Below are 14,492 nucleotides of genomic sequence, written 5' to 3'. Positions count from 1 at the left end.
CAGGAGCACGGGAGTGTGGCCGTGTCCGTGTCCCCGTGGGAGGGTGTGGCCGTGTCCGTGTCCCCGTGGGAGGGTGTGGCCGTGTCCGTGTCCCCGTCTGAGGGTGTCTGTGGGGGCTCTGAGGGTGTCTGTGGTGTGTGTCTGGGTGTGCAGGTGACAGGGGTGTGGTTGTGTGGATGGATGGATGGATGGATGGATGGATGGATGGATGGATGGATGGATGGACAAACAGACAGACGGATGGATGGATGGATGGACGGACGGACGGACGGAAGGAAGGATGGCTGGACAGACAGACAGAAGGACAGACGGACAGACAGATGGAAGGAGGGCTGGACGGACGGACGGACGGACGGACGGAGACACAGACGGAAGGATGGATGGCTGGACGGACAGACGGAAGGACAGACAGACGGACGGACGGACGGACGGACGGGCAGACAGATAGACGGAAGGATGGATGGACGGACGGACGGACGGACGGACAGACGGACGGATGGAAGCACGGCCGGACCGGCGGGCGCGGGTGCGCGCGCACGCGACCTCGCTGCCGCTGCCGCGCGCGCGTGCGCGCCTCCCTCGCGCGCGGGTCGCCCCGCCCTCGGCGCCCATTGGCCGGCGGCGGGCGGGGGGGCGTGTCCCGGCGGCGGCCCCCGCGCTGCTATTGGCCGCGCGCCCCTTTGTGTGCCGGCCGAGCGCGGCCGCCGCCAGTCGCCGGCGCGTCCGGGGGGCACAAAGGCCGCAGCATGGTCCTGGTGCACGTCGGATACCTGGTGCTGCCCGTCTTCGGCTCCGTGCGCAACAGAGGTACCGCTCCCGGCAACGCGCGTTCGCGTCCCGGGGCCGCTGGCGGCGGCGAGGGGGGGCGGCGCGTCCCGGGTCCCCGGCGGCAGGAAGGGGGGGCTGCCCCTCAGCGTTCCCCTCAGCGCACCTCACCCAGCCCGGCGGCGTCCCCCTCTCTGGGGCGCCTGCCGCCCCACACACGCCACGCTTCGGGACCCCCCTACCGCCCGCACCTCCCGACTGCGGTAGATCTGTTCCACCCTCCCCCCCTTCCCTCCCGTTCTTCTTTTACGGATTTTATTTTATTTTTTAATTTACCCTCTCCCCCACCCCCACCCCTCACCGTAGCCACCAGGCCATCCCAGCGTAGCTGTAGCCGATAACAGCCATTTTTGTACCTCCATCCTGTGTAGTAGCTGAGTTACATTTGCACTGTAAATTCCTGTTAAGTGGATTCGTTTTGCTGTGGTCGTCGTCGCAGAGTCTCTTTGGGGTGCGGCGGGGCCAAACGCCCCCGAATTGCGGCCAAACCCACAATCCCGGGGCGGCTGAGCTTGGAGGGCACCACGGTGGGGTCATCTGGTCCCACCTCCCTGCTTGAAAAACCTTCCAAAAACCCATTAAATTTGGGGAGGGGAAGCGCGGCGATTGGCCGCGGTTCCCAGGATCGGGCTGGCGGGGAGTCGGGCGGCGGGGTGCGTGTGGTCCGGGGGCGCAGCATCCCTGTCCCCGCGGTGACACCGCTGTCCCCGCGGGCATCGCCCCCAGCCCCGGCCCTCCCTGCAGCCACAAGTGTCCCGTCCCGCCGGCACACCCCCGACAACCCGCCCAGCGACACCCCCCACCCTCCAAAAAAAAAAAAAAAAAACCCAAAAAAAACCCAAAAAACCAAACAAACCGGGCTGCCGAAAGAGACGACTGGCAAAATGGTTTTCCATTAAACAGGGATAACATTTTTTTCTGCTGTGCTAAATTACTTCCTGTTCTTATTTTGTGGGTAATTTTTTCTGTACCGAATATCCTTTGGTTGTGTATCTCCACCTTTTTTCTTGTACTAAAACTAAAGCATGGTCTGTATTTTTTTACATTACCTAGTTTCTGATGTAAATCTCTCTGTAGAGACATACCCTGCTGAAATGTAATGTGCTGTAGCCTATACATCTGCTCAGTGTACGCTGCTTTTGTTCTGTTGCCCTTCCATAGCATGGTGGGCCTTGCCTTTTTGTATTGTGTGCATGATGACATTGTTACACACGATTCCACTAATACTAATATACGATCTCTCAATAAAGAAACTAGTTTTCCTATATTAACCTAGTGTGCTTTTTCTATTGCTGTTTTCCCATTTATTGTCGTATCCTGCTGTTTAGATTTTTTCCTTGCTTTCCCCTCATCGTGAGGTTTGAGTGAGTGGATTTTTTTCTCCCTCTTAGAACAGATATGGGGGCTTTTAAATACATTTTTTTTCCCCCCCACTTCCTATCCCATATCTACCCTCAGCATTAGTCTGTGTGTACATACTTCCCAGCGCACAGTCCCTATTGCTGTTGTGCTGATGCAGAATTCTGGTTTTACCGCAGAACAGCCAAAAAAAAAAAAAGTCAAATCCCTCATTATTAATCAAAAAAAGAAATTGATGAAGGGTCTGCTGCTTATTCATTCTAGTTACAACATTACACCTTCCTTACCAGACTGATCCCTCTGTATGGATGGGGGGGGAATTGTTTATTTTTCTAAAGTCCTGATTAACAAGAGGTAAACCAACCTGTATATTAAAAAAAAAAAAAAAATTAAAAAAAACCCCTCCGATCTTTAAGCTGTATATTTTAAACGTATACATCTCTGCGAGTGCCCTGCCCACCATCTGCCAGGCGAGGAGTTGCCGTGCCTCGGTCCCGGGGCGACTGGCACGCTATAAATATCTCCACTAGACCCCTGCAAGGCAGGGCTCGTAAAAACGTCCCAGCTGCTAATGTTGTAACTACATTTTTCCTGCTCGAAGCCTCCAGGCCCACCATCTTCTGAATAAAAACTCGATTTGGTCAAAAAAAAAAAAAAAAAAGAAGGCAAACTATGGGGTTGGGAGAAAAAGTCACGGGGAGCCTTAAAATATTGGAAGCATGGAGGAATGGATGAATTGCGGTCAGCGAGCAGCTTTGCTGCGGCTGCAAAGCGATGATAATGATAGTGGTCACCTCTCCTTGTGCCTGCAGCTGACCTCCTCTCCCAGGTCTGCAAAGGGGTCCCGTAAAACCTCCCCGTTTTGGCTTGGATGCCACGAGGAGCTGAGGGAAGTCAGGGCTCCCAAAGCCAGGAGACGGGGCTGGGAGGGGAGGCGGGGGGAGCATCTTGTCTTTAATTACATTTCCACAGAAGCGGGGGGGGAGACGCAGCATTGGTGATTGGTCTTTAATGAGAGGAAGACAAATTCAGCAGGTCGGTGGTTCCCACCCGCTAAAATTTCACGAGGAGCCGCTGGCAAGCAAAACAAAAGCCAGTGGCTCCTGCAGCCCGCCCTGCCTTTACCCCAGCATCCCTCCCAGAGACGCATCATTTCGCAAGGCTGTGCCTTTCCACCTCTCTCCTAGCTCTATCCTGAGTTTGGTTGGTTTTCTCTATAAACATTTATTTATGATTTCCTTCTCCATATTTCCTTTTCCGTGTACCTCGGTGACTGTTTGGCCATCCTGTCCCCCTCTGTATGAGCACCGGTGGGGTGCCCCCTGCTCCCCCCTGGATGTAGTGTATGCCGTGGCCCTTTGTTCTCGCTCCATCCTCGCCCCGGGCCAGCGCTGAGCTCCTCCGTGCCTGACACGTCCCCATACACATCCCGAGGAGGGAGGCTGTGCTTCTCGCTTGCATGAATGAAGGGAGACATGCATGCCTGTTGGGGCTGATCATTTTCCAATGTGATTTTTTTTTTTATTATTTTCTCCCCCCTCTCCCACCCTCCCCCCCACCCCCCGTTTTTTTTATTTTTTTGATTTTGTTTCGTTTCCTTTTTTTTTTTTTTTTTTTTTAAATTCAACCCCCCTTCCCCCTCCCACCAACCCCACGCCACGTGAGACAATGAGATTCGGGTTATGGCGTGGGGGGGAAAAAAATAAAAAAATCCCCCTTCTCCTCTCCCCCCAGCCCAAACCCCAACACGGATAAACCCATCCCCTCCACGGACACCTGCCGGCAGCTGCCCCTTTGTTGGGAGTGGGGATTCACTGCAGCGAGCGTGACAACCCCCCCCAGGTCTCACTCTGCAAATTAGCCCTGCTACAGAGCAGGGCTGCGTGCTCAGCCCACTCCGAGGATGCCTTGGTAATCTAATAATGCACAAAACTGCTGGGTTAATGGCAACTTTTAAAGCAATTTATCATCCGCATCATATTTTTGACCTGTCTTGTTAGAAACACATCCTTACAAGAGGAAGCATCCCCCCCTCCTCCACCTCCCAGCCTTATTAGTCAGTAACCACCAGGCTTTCATAGCTCATAATCCATCAAACTCATCCACATTTTAATGACTTAATTCCTTTGACACCCTGGAAAAGCCACGTTTGAGTCCTGAAAAAGTCACCTGGTACAAAGAAAATGATTTTTTTGTTTGGTTTTTTTTTTTTTTTTTGTTTGGCTTTTTTTTTTGGTTTTTGTTTTTGTTTTAGCGTCGGTGGGCTGAGGAAATCCAAGGTGGGTCACGTGCTGGTGGTGCTGCTGTGGGTGTGGAGGCACATGCAGTGATTTCTGTAAAGCCTAGACGTCTCTCCAGCACCAACCTGTATCTCTGGCCTCCCTTAAATAACTCCTTTCAGTAACAGGGAGAAGGATAATCCCAAACACGGACAAAAGGGGCTCTGAGGTTCATTTCTGTAAGGGTTGTGTAAAGGTCTCACACCCATCTGTGCGCGCTTAATGATGGCAAAGGGGAGCTGGGCTGATGGGTCTCACACGGGGTCTGGGCTGGTGGCACAGCTTCCATCCTTTTTGAGAGGAAACAGAAACGAGTAGTGCTCACGTTTTGCTCATGCTGGGAATTATCAGCAGAGCCTAAAGAGAGAGCTGATCTGGATTTACCTTGCTGCGTGCGGATCTGGCCCCGTGGAAGTGTGTTATTTAAGAACCGGTGAGTTGGTGCGCGAGGGAGGCAGCAGCAGAAGCTGTGAAGCTCGGGGGTGCTCGAGGGGGTGTGTCTGCCACAAATCCCCGGAGCTGCTCTGGTGCAGGGGCACGGAGTGCTGGGGACACGGTGGGGACACAGCCCAGGCTGCTCGGGGTGCCCTGGGCAGAGTGTGGGTGTCCTCGCAGAGCCGCCCCGACTCCTCCTCTGTGACCTTTCTGGAAGGACTTTCCTAGAGTAAGTCTTGAGTTTCGTTTCTGTTGTAGCTTCAAACCCTGCTCATAACCTGGGCAGCTCCTTGGTAGCTGAAAGGGGAGGATGGAGCATGGCTGGGGCAGGCACTGCCCCAAAAGATGTAGGAGGAACCCCCCCAGGTACCTCGGGGGGCACTTGGGACATCCAAGACTGGCTCATGCGTCTCCCCTGACCAGAGGGACGATGGTGACAACCACTGGGGGTGCAGAGGTGGAAGGACAGGGGAATACAGCTCTTTTGGGGGTAGCAAGGACATGGACATCCCACCCCTTTATGTGCTGGTTTAACTCCGAACCATGCACTGGGGCACCTCATGTCTAAACTGGAAGATTCTTCTCTCCAGAGGTGTTCAAAAAGGGACAGGTGCTGCAGCAGGTCAGCAGAGAAAAGCCCTTCCCACCCTTAACCTGGGAGTGCTCGTTTTGGGAGGCTTTAAATTAATGAGTGAGAAATCCAAGGGAAGATTTGCAACTTCTCCTGTATTAAATTGTCTTCAATATCTGTAACCCCCAGGAGCAGAGTTGGTTTGGCAATTGGAAGAGGTGTGATGGCATTGCCAAATGCTGTGACTCTCAGGCATCTCATGGAATTTGGGTGTTCCTGCATAACCCTGCAGCTCCTGGAGCTGGGTGATAGCACGAGGCTTTAATCTTAAGGGGTTTCACATAATGTAGAGCTTCAAGGTGCTGCTTATGGCCAACTTGGTCCTCAAAACTCACAAGTCTGCAGTCAGCAGGTGTTTCAGCTGATGTGGGGGTTTGAGAAGCAGAAGGGGAATGTGGGGCTGCAGGGCGGGGACCTGCAGGGAGGCAGTGAGAGGGGGGACAACACCCAGTGGGGAAAATGGTAATTTTCTCCCTTTTTTGGTTGATTTTGGGTAGATGGAGTGGGTTGGTCTGCAGTTGGGATTGGCAAAGTGGTTTCCCAAGCAACTCTGCACAGGACCCCATGGGAGATCCACAAGTTAAATCCTTGTGTGGTCTTGTCTTACTCACCTTCTTAGTGAGAAAACTCTGTCTTTTGAGAAAGGTTAAATTCTCACCAAAAAAAAAAAAAAAAAAGGTGCAATCACTCCTTAGCCTCTTGCAACAGGTCCTGGTGGTGGCAAGGACTGGGCTCCTGTGCTGGAGAGCTCAGCAGCAGCCAGGATGGAGGGAAAGCAAACCCTTGTCTGCTCCATGCCTCCTCTCCACCTTTTCTTAACCCTTTCTGCTCCTCCTCTGCTCAGTTTTGCAGTCTCCCAGGACCTTTTCTCACACATTTTCCTGCCTGATGGTCCTTTGCATTTCCCAGCCCCAGCTGGATTGGGCTGGTTGGCCCATGCTGTCGTGGATCCCTCTTGGTAAGTGTCCTTAACCTCTGTTGTTTTCTCTCCCTCCCTTTAAAGGCTGCAAAATGTGCCTGCAGGAGAGCTCTGTGTGTGTGGCTTGTGGCTCTTTAATGAACAGAATCTCTTCATTGGCTTGAGGGACTGCACCCAGTGGGGTCAGCAGCAAAGAAGTGCTGGAAGCAGCAAAGGTGCAGGTTGTGGGGACAAAGAGAGAGTAAGGGGCAGCCCTGTGGGCTGGGAGCCTGTGAAGTGAGGGCACACCTGCAGGGAAATGTTTGGGTGAGGATTTTGGTACTTGGGTGAAGGATCCAGGTATCTGTGTGTCTCTTATCACATCCCTGGGGTCCCAGCTGCTCCCAGTGGCTGCCCTGTGTGGAAGTGACACCCCGAAGTGTGGGTGACCCTCAGCTCAGTCAGAGCCACTGGCTGGTGCTGGTTTTCCTCTTTTTTCCTCCCTCTGGAAGGCCTGAGCGGTGCTGTGGAGCTGTTGCCATGCTCCACCCCTCCATGTCCTTTCCCAAATGGTCCAAAGAGCAAATGTGTCCCCAAACAAGGAGAGCACCAGGCATGGGCACCTTCTGGGACTTTTTTGAGCAGGACTGATGGAACTGGACAGCCTACCAAACCATATGTCCAGCTCTGGAGCTAAGAGTGGCTGTGGAAACATTCTCTTGTCCTTTTTTCCAGGCTGGAACGTGTCTCTAAAAGGCATTCAATAAAACCATTCCTGGGACATCTGTCTTGCTGCAGCTGCTCCCCACCCTGGGTTCCTCCAGTGAAGGAAGGGATTGGGAAACATCCCTGTAACAAATGTGCCCTCCCCAGCTGTGCTTCCTCTATGTCTCTAGGATTCCTCATTCTCCTGGTGGCATCTGACTCTTCTTTCAATCTCGCTGCCAGATGGAGGCACTGATACTTCCCACAGGATCTTGGGATTTTTGGAGGCTGTGGGTGCATGAGGAGTCACCCCTCATGACCACTTGCCCAACTAGCTAGCCAGTTTTGATGCTGCCTCTGCTGAAAACGGGGCATCTGCAGACAAAAGGAAGCTTTCTTCTCTCTTTTTTTTTTTTTTTTTTGTTTTATATCAGAGGAGGTGCCTGTGTTTGCCTGCATGCCCTGGGGCAATGCAGGAGGTTTGTGTGGTCCATTCATGGCTGACCATCACCAGCTGGTGGGAGCTGGTACTTGAGCAGACTCTCCTGAGGGCCCCAAGCCTCAGTGAGGAGCAGCTGGAGTCTGGAAGGAGCTGTGGGTTCATGGTGAAGCTGCCTGGACGTGGGGTTGGATTCCCATCTGGCAAGGCCTGAACTTGTTTGTACGTGCATGAACCCAAAAAAACTCAAAACTCCTCAGCTTTTAAAGGAGTTGCTTGGCATTTATACTGGGGTGAATAAGATGAGAATCTAGTCTGAGGTGTGTTTTTATCTTAAAAGAGAGAGAGAGAGAGAAAAAAAAAAAGTTGGCAGCAGAGTAAAGGTATTTTGTTTGCAGGAGGGTTTGGTGGTGAAGCTATCTTTGCAAAGACTATTGGGGTGCACTAATCCCTGCTTTGGCATTTGCAGTTAAACTTGAGCAGGAGCTTTTTAAATCTCAGTCAGCGTCTGAAGGTAATGGGGGTGGTGATGCTTCAGGAGAAGTGTCCATCAAGCCTGGCAGCTTCCACAACCTCCAGGCGGAAAATACCACTCGTTTGCCTGTCAGGATAGGAGCTGTAAATCTCATGCAGATTACCACGCTGCTTGTTTTGGTTTGCTAAATCCACACTTCTCTCCCTTGTAGCCTGGCCTTTAATATTAATATCTTTAATTTCATTTATAAATTCACTTATCAGCTTTCATTAGTCATCCCGTTAATGATCCCAGGCAAGAAATTTGTCATTTGACGTCAGAAGGCAGATTAAGGGACTTCTAAAGCCTTGGGAAACAGCTTCATGCTGCACCAGAATTATAGCAGTTGGCATACGAGGCTAATGCTAGGTGTAATTTGCATCTGCTGCTCAGGGAATGAGTGATTATTTTATATATTTAGCAGAAAACAAGAGAATTTCTTAACCATGAATGGCACTACGTTTCCTGCAAACTGCAGTATTATGAATCACTGGGCTATAAACACCTTGTTTGCTGGTTTCGTGTCAGCATGGGGGGGATCCTGACAGCTCCCCTCCTCCTTGGCGGGGTTTTCCTCATTGAAATTAAGGGATTCCCTCTGTGCTAGGAGCTGGAAGGGGCAGGGAGTGGATTAAGTTTTGCCGTGCCAAAACTGAGCGCCTTTGGTGGCTGAGCTCCCCTGATGGTAGGTGAGGGTGTTTGGGAGGGTTTGGAGATGGGTGCCTAAGGCATGGAAATGCAGGGAAGAGCCCTCACAGTATTTGCTCAAAACGTCTAGAAAAGAGCAGGGTTGGACTGAAAAGGGATGAGATGTAGCAGCTCCAGGCACTGGTCCATTCAGGTCCATCAGGATGAGGCTTTACAGATGCTGGGAGCAAGCAGCGTGTTGGGAGAGAGACCTTATCTTAACCAGCTGTTATTTGTGATATCCCACAAATCTCCTGGGGCTGAGATAAGGAATGAGGAGGCTTCCTGCACAGAGATAGCGGGCTTGGGGTTGTTACAAAGTTGTTTCTTTTTTTATAATGAACGCCTCATTGCATGCAACCCTGTAAAAAATGCCCCCTTCCCTGCAAAACCCATTGGCAGCCCCAAACTCTCCCCTTTGTGCACAGCCTCCTTTGAGATCAAAGGGCTACAGGCAGATCTCCAGGAGCCTGAACAGAGAAAATGTTATCCAGTGTGCACCAAAAGCATTTGGGGAGCTGTTTTTGCTCAGCCCTCCTTGGTCTGAGTGGGAAATTCCTGTGGAAACTGCAGTGGGATGATCCTGACTGGACACCAGATGCCCACCCAGCTTCTCCATCAGGAGGACAGGGGGAGAAAATGAAATGGAAAAGAAGTTGTTGAGATAAAGTCAATTTTAAAAAAGCAAAGGAAAATAGAAGAGTTACACTCTATTTCCCATCACCAGGTTATGTCTGGCTACTTCATGGGAAGTAGGGATTCAATATTTGTAGCAGATGGTCTCTGGGAGCCAGCCAGGCTGTGACACAGCCCCAGGGCAGTGTCATGTCCTGTCCCCTGTGCCGGCCCTGCTGAGGCACCTCCAGTGCTGGGGACAGCTCTGGGCCCTCAGGACAAGAGAGACCCTGAGGGGCTGGAGCGTGTCCAGGGCAGGGAACGGAGCTGGGAAGGGGCTGGAGCCCCAGGAGAGGCTGAGGGAGCTGGGCAGGGGCTGAGCCTGGAGCAAAGGAGGCTCAGGGGGGCCCTTGTGGCTCTGCACAGCTCCTGACAGGAGGGGACAGCCGGGGGGGTCGGGCTGTGCTCCAGGGAACAGTAACAGGAGCAGAGGGAACGGCCTCAGGCTGGGACAGGGCAGGCTCAGGTTGGATATTGGGGAATTTTTTTCATGGAAAGGGTCATTAAGCTTAGGAACAGGCTGCCCAGGGCAGTGATGGAGCCCCCATCCCTGGTGGGATTTAGAAGCTGTGTGGATGTGGCACTTGGGGACATGGGTCAGTGGTGGCCTTGGCAGTGCTGGGGAGTGTTTGGACATGATCTTAGAGGTCTTTTCAGTCTAAATGATTGCAGCAGCAAAACCTATCTCTATCCTTAATCTGCTGCTCAGCTCTGCCTGCCTCCCTCCTGCAGTATATTGACCAGTGGTGGCCACACTCTTGCCTCCAAGGCTTTTCCTTCAAACTGTGAGCTGAAAATTGGAGTGTGGCATGGATATTGGGCCCCAAGGCAAGGAATGTCCAGTCCCCACAGCACCAGGGGAGTGCATGGGTGAGCAGTGGGTGGTGGGCCAGCAGCTCAGCTGGTGGCAGTTCTATTGAACTGAGTTGCCAGGGACTAGAAAACAAGAATATCTGGTTTTGATGATGATGATTATTTTCCAGTTCACTGGCTGAAAATTTATTTTTCTGGGTTTATATTGTCCTTGAGTTTTTCAACAAAATGAGAGGGTGGGGAGAGGCTTTTAAATGGTTCATTTGAAGGGAGATGAAATAGGCCACAGCCCCAGAAGTGAAATTCTATATTATGACAAAAAATGAAACAGCACCAGCTGGATGGAGGGAATAAAACCAATTCATCATGATTTTTAAATTGGGTTTTTCATACACAAATGTTTGACTTTGACATAATTTTTAAAGTATCTTAGAGGTGGGTTAGGTGTTTTGGGAAGCATGTAATGGTCAGGAATAGACTGCCTTTGTTTTCTTGCACTGTGAAACCATCAAATTTATCTAATCAACAGAAAATGCTTTAATAATGCCTGAGATGAGTCTTGCAAAGGCGTGGGAGGTCACAAAATGAGGAAGGCCATGTCAGCCCCTGCTCCTCCCTCCTCCTCACCTCCATTGGCATCAAGGATGAGTTTCCAGGCTGGGGAAGGGCCAGAGGTCATTTCCAAAATGACAGTGAGAGTGGAAATCCTGACCAGGATGTGTCACCACTGCTCTGCTCCTCACTGGTCTCACCCAGCTCGGTCTCTGCTGCTCTGCTCTGGGGTGGGGCAGCCTCACCTCAAGTGCTGAGGGCACTTTTGGGTGCCACAGCATAAAAAAAGACATTGAACTGTTAGAGAGCAACCAAAGAAAGCCACAGGGAGGTGATGGGCCTTGAGGGGAAGCTGAGTGAGGAGCAGCTGAGGGCACTGGGTCTGCTCAGCTGGAGGAGACTGAGGGGAGACCTCATTGCTGTCTTCAACATCCTTGTGAGGGGGAGAGGAGGGGCAGGTACTGATATTTCCTCTCTGGTGACAGGGACAGGACCCATGGAATGGCTGGAGCTGTGTTAGGGCTGAGGTCTGGATATCAGGGAAAGGCTCTTCCCCAAGAATGTGCTGGGCACTGCCCAGGCTCCCCAGGGAATGGGCACATTCCCAAGGCTGCCAGAGCTCCAGGAGGGTTTGGACAGCACAGCCAGGGATGCACAGGGTGGGATTGTTGGGGGTCTGTGCAGAGACATGAACACCATGACCCTTGTGGGTTCCCATCCCACTCAGGATATTCTGTGATTCTCTGCCATCCTGCAGGTGCAAACAGCACCTTCTCCATGGCCTTGTTTGCTGTGGGCAGGAAAAGCTGTCTGGCAGGTGTGATTACAAACTTGCCAGTGGAAATCCTGGGTGCTCTGCCACAGGAGACCACAGAGGCACCTTGGGGGCCAGGATGTGTCATCTTGCCCTGGGTCACCTTCAGGGAGAGTCATGCACTGCCAGGTCCACAGATGGCTGTGGTGCTTCCCAGGTGCTCCTTCTGGATGGTGCAGGGGTGTCCTGGGAAAGGAAAATATTGCCAGGAGGTAGTCACAGGATAAGAAAAATAGAGTGTGTGTCAGGGGGAAGGAAGGCATGTTCCCTTGGACAGGAAGCGGTTCCTCCTGAGAGGGTTTGGGATGCTGGGTATGTTTGCTTGGTGTTCTCTCTGTTCTTCCTGCAACGAGTGATTTTTAGCCCCTTTAGGAAAATCCAGGCCAAACCTTAATATCTGGGAAGCTCAGGGCAGTTTTTGGGGTATGTTGCAGTGGTTCATTGTGGTTTAACCCCATCCAGCCCCTCACAGCCCCTCACTCAATCCCCCACCAGCAGGATCAGGGAGAGAATCAGAATGGTAAAAGCTGGAAAACTTCTGAGGGAATTGAGATAAAGGCAGTTTAATAGGCACAGCAAAAAGTGTGCACATGAGGAAAGCAAAACCAAAGAATTAATTCAGTGCTTCCCACAGCCAGGCAGGTGTTCAGCCATCTCCAGAGAGCAGGGCTTCCTCCCACATGACAGTGGCTTGGGAACACAAACACCACCACTCCAAACATCCCTCCCTTCCTCCTTCTTCCCCTCACTTTATATTATCTTCACCACTGTGGCCACACAAAAAGCAGCAAAGGCCTTGGCTCTGTGCAAGCCCGGCTCAGCAATAACAAAAACATCTCTGTGATATCAACGCTATGTTCAGCAAAAACCCAAAACACAGCCCTGTAACAGCTACTGTGTAGGAAATTAACTCTACCCCAGCCCAAACCAGCACACTCAAGCATCATGCAGACCTTGTGGGACCCGTGTCCTTGTCCTGGGATTCCTTATCCACAGCCCAGCATCTCTCACTGGACCTTTTCCTGTGAGAAACTGAGCCATGAGGGAGATCTGTTCTCCCTGGGCTGGCCTTGGCACTGTCAGACTCAGGCCCATCCTCTGTCTCTCTGCAGACTCAACTTCTGCTGCTCCTCAGCAAATGTCTTCTGAGCCTGGTTGTGTGCTGCATGAGTAGCCTGAGAATCCATCTGAGCTGGAAGGGACCCACAAATCAAATGGGATCATCAAATCCACACCCTGGCCCTGCACAGACCCCCAGCAATCCCACCCTGTGCATCCCTGGCAGTGCTGTCCAAAGGCTCCTGGAGCTCTGGCAGCCTCGGGGCCGTGCCCATTCCCTGGGGAGCCTGGGCAGTGCCAGCACCCTCTGGGGAAGAGCCTTTCCCTGATACCCAAACTAGCCCTCCTCCTAGCCAGCACCACTCTTGGCATTACCTTCACTAGACTTCTCCACCTTTACCTGTCTCATTTCCCACCATGTGTACCTGCTGTGCTTTCCCTTGTGGATGCAAGGAGTTGCTCATTCCTCACATTCCTCCTCCAAGCACCAACATCTCCCTCATGGCTAGTGCTGGCTCTGGGACCCAAACCTGCTGAAAACATTGAGATGCTTCAGCACTGGCCTGGTGTTGGTGTAGGCGAGGGTAAGGAACTGCTCTCCATGTGTCCAGAGCTCCCTGAGAGCTCCGTGTGGGCTGAAGGATGAGGAGGCTGAAGGGATGAGGAGGCTGAAGAGCAAGCCCTGTCCTCTGGGCTGTGATGGATGGTGTAATAAGTGGTGTTGGGAGCACAGAGCTGGGCAGATCTCTCTCATAACTGGCTTTAAAGAGCAGCCACGTTCATTATTTGGCCAGGAGAAAGGAACATCGTGGTGTGGTGCCAAGTGGGCTCTCGGCTCACATCCCTCTTCCAGTTTCACTTCCAGAAAACACTGCTTTTGGTGGGGGTGGTGGTTTTGATGGATGCTGTGCAGGAAGTCCCTGTGCTGAAGGGCTGGTGCTCTTTCACAGAACAGGGAGCACTGGTGCCTCTCCTCTTTTTGCTGCAATGGCACAACTGGTCACAGCTTTCTGGCCCCATGATGGGAGTGGGGCAGCAGCAAGGGGTCCTTCCTAATGCCCTGCAATTTAAATGGGAAACAGGGATGGAGATGCTCTGCAGAAACCCGACTGGCTGGCAGCATTCCCTGCAGGTAGAGGTGACATCCAGGCCAGCACGAGGGGCAGAGGGCATCAGAGAGGTGCCAGGGCCTGGCAGCAGGGTGGTGCAGGGCAGGAGAGATGCACCAGGGCACCCAACAACCCCTGCTTGGAGCTGCCACCTCTGCAGATGCCCTGGGAGCCCTTTTTGAATGCAGCCTGATGGAGGTAAGTTTAATGGAGCAGGTGGGTGTGCAGAGGGGCACCCTGCCCCTGAGCCAGAGTGCCCCTCTCCAGTCCATAACAACCCCAGATCCTGTTTGCTGTTGGGGTTTTTTCACCCCCAAAAGAGAACGAGCCCTTTTCTAGTGATGCCATGACGTGCACACTTTGCATCACGCCAGGGAGCTGCAGCTTTGGGAAAGCCAACAAATATAATGAGACTTCGAGATTAAAAGAAAAAAAAAAAAGGAAAGAAAGAAAGAAAGAAAGAAATTAAAGAGATGAGAGCCCAGAGCACAACAGCATGGTGGAAATGTGAAGTGTTTGCCAAGGTTCAGGCACCAAAAAGCCAATGAAAAGTGATTTGTTGTTATCAACACCCGTGGTGAGTGGTGTGCTCCCCACATCTGAGTTGGGGTTGGGTGGGGTGCAGCCCATCAGCTGTAGGAGTTGCTTTTTCTGTCTGTCAGGGCACACAACCTGCCTGGGGGAGAAAGGTATCTCTC

At 52.2% G+C, this 14,492-nt stretch overlaps 1 protein-coding gene across 2 annotated transcripts in view; it reads left to right on the top strand.

The window, feature by feature from the left end:
* The first annotated feature begins 712 nt into the window (after positions 1-712).
* Positions 713-14,492, top strand: part of ARK2C (arkadia (RNF111) C-terminal like ring finger ubiquitin ligase 2C) — a 52,553-nt gene continuing 38,773 nt past the window's right edge. For both annotated transcript variants that reach the window (XM_036403581.2, XM_036403579.2), the window contains exon 1: positions 713-807. In XM_036403581.2, the coding sequence (XP_036259474.1) occupies positions 747-807 (61 nt within the window). In that variant the 5' untranslated portion in view covers positions 713-746. The remainder of the gene's footprint in view (positions 808-14,492) is intronic.

The sequence above is a fragment of the Molothrus ater genome, chromosome Z (genome assembly GCF_012460135.2).
Source record: "Molothrus ater isolate BHLD 08-10-18 breed brown headed cowbird chromosome Z, BPBGC_Mater_1.1, whole genome shotgun sequence".
Lineage (NCBI taxonomy): Eukaryota > Metazoa > Chordata > Aves > Passeriformes > Icteridae > Molothrus > Molothrus ater.
This window is presented reverse-complemented; position numbering and strand designations above follow the sequence as displayed.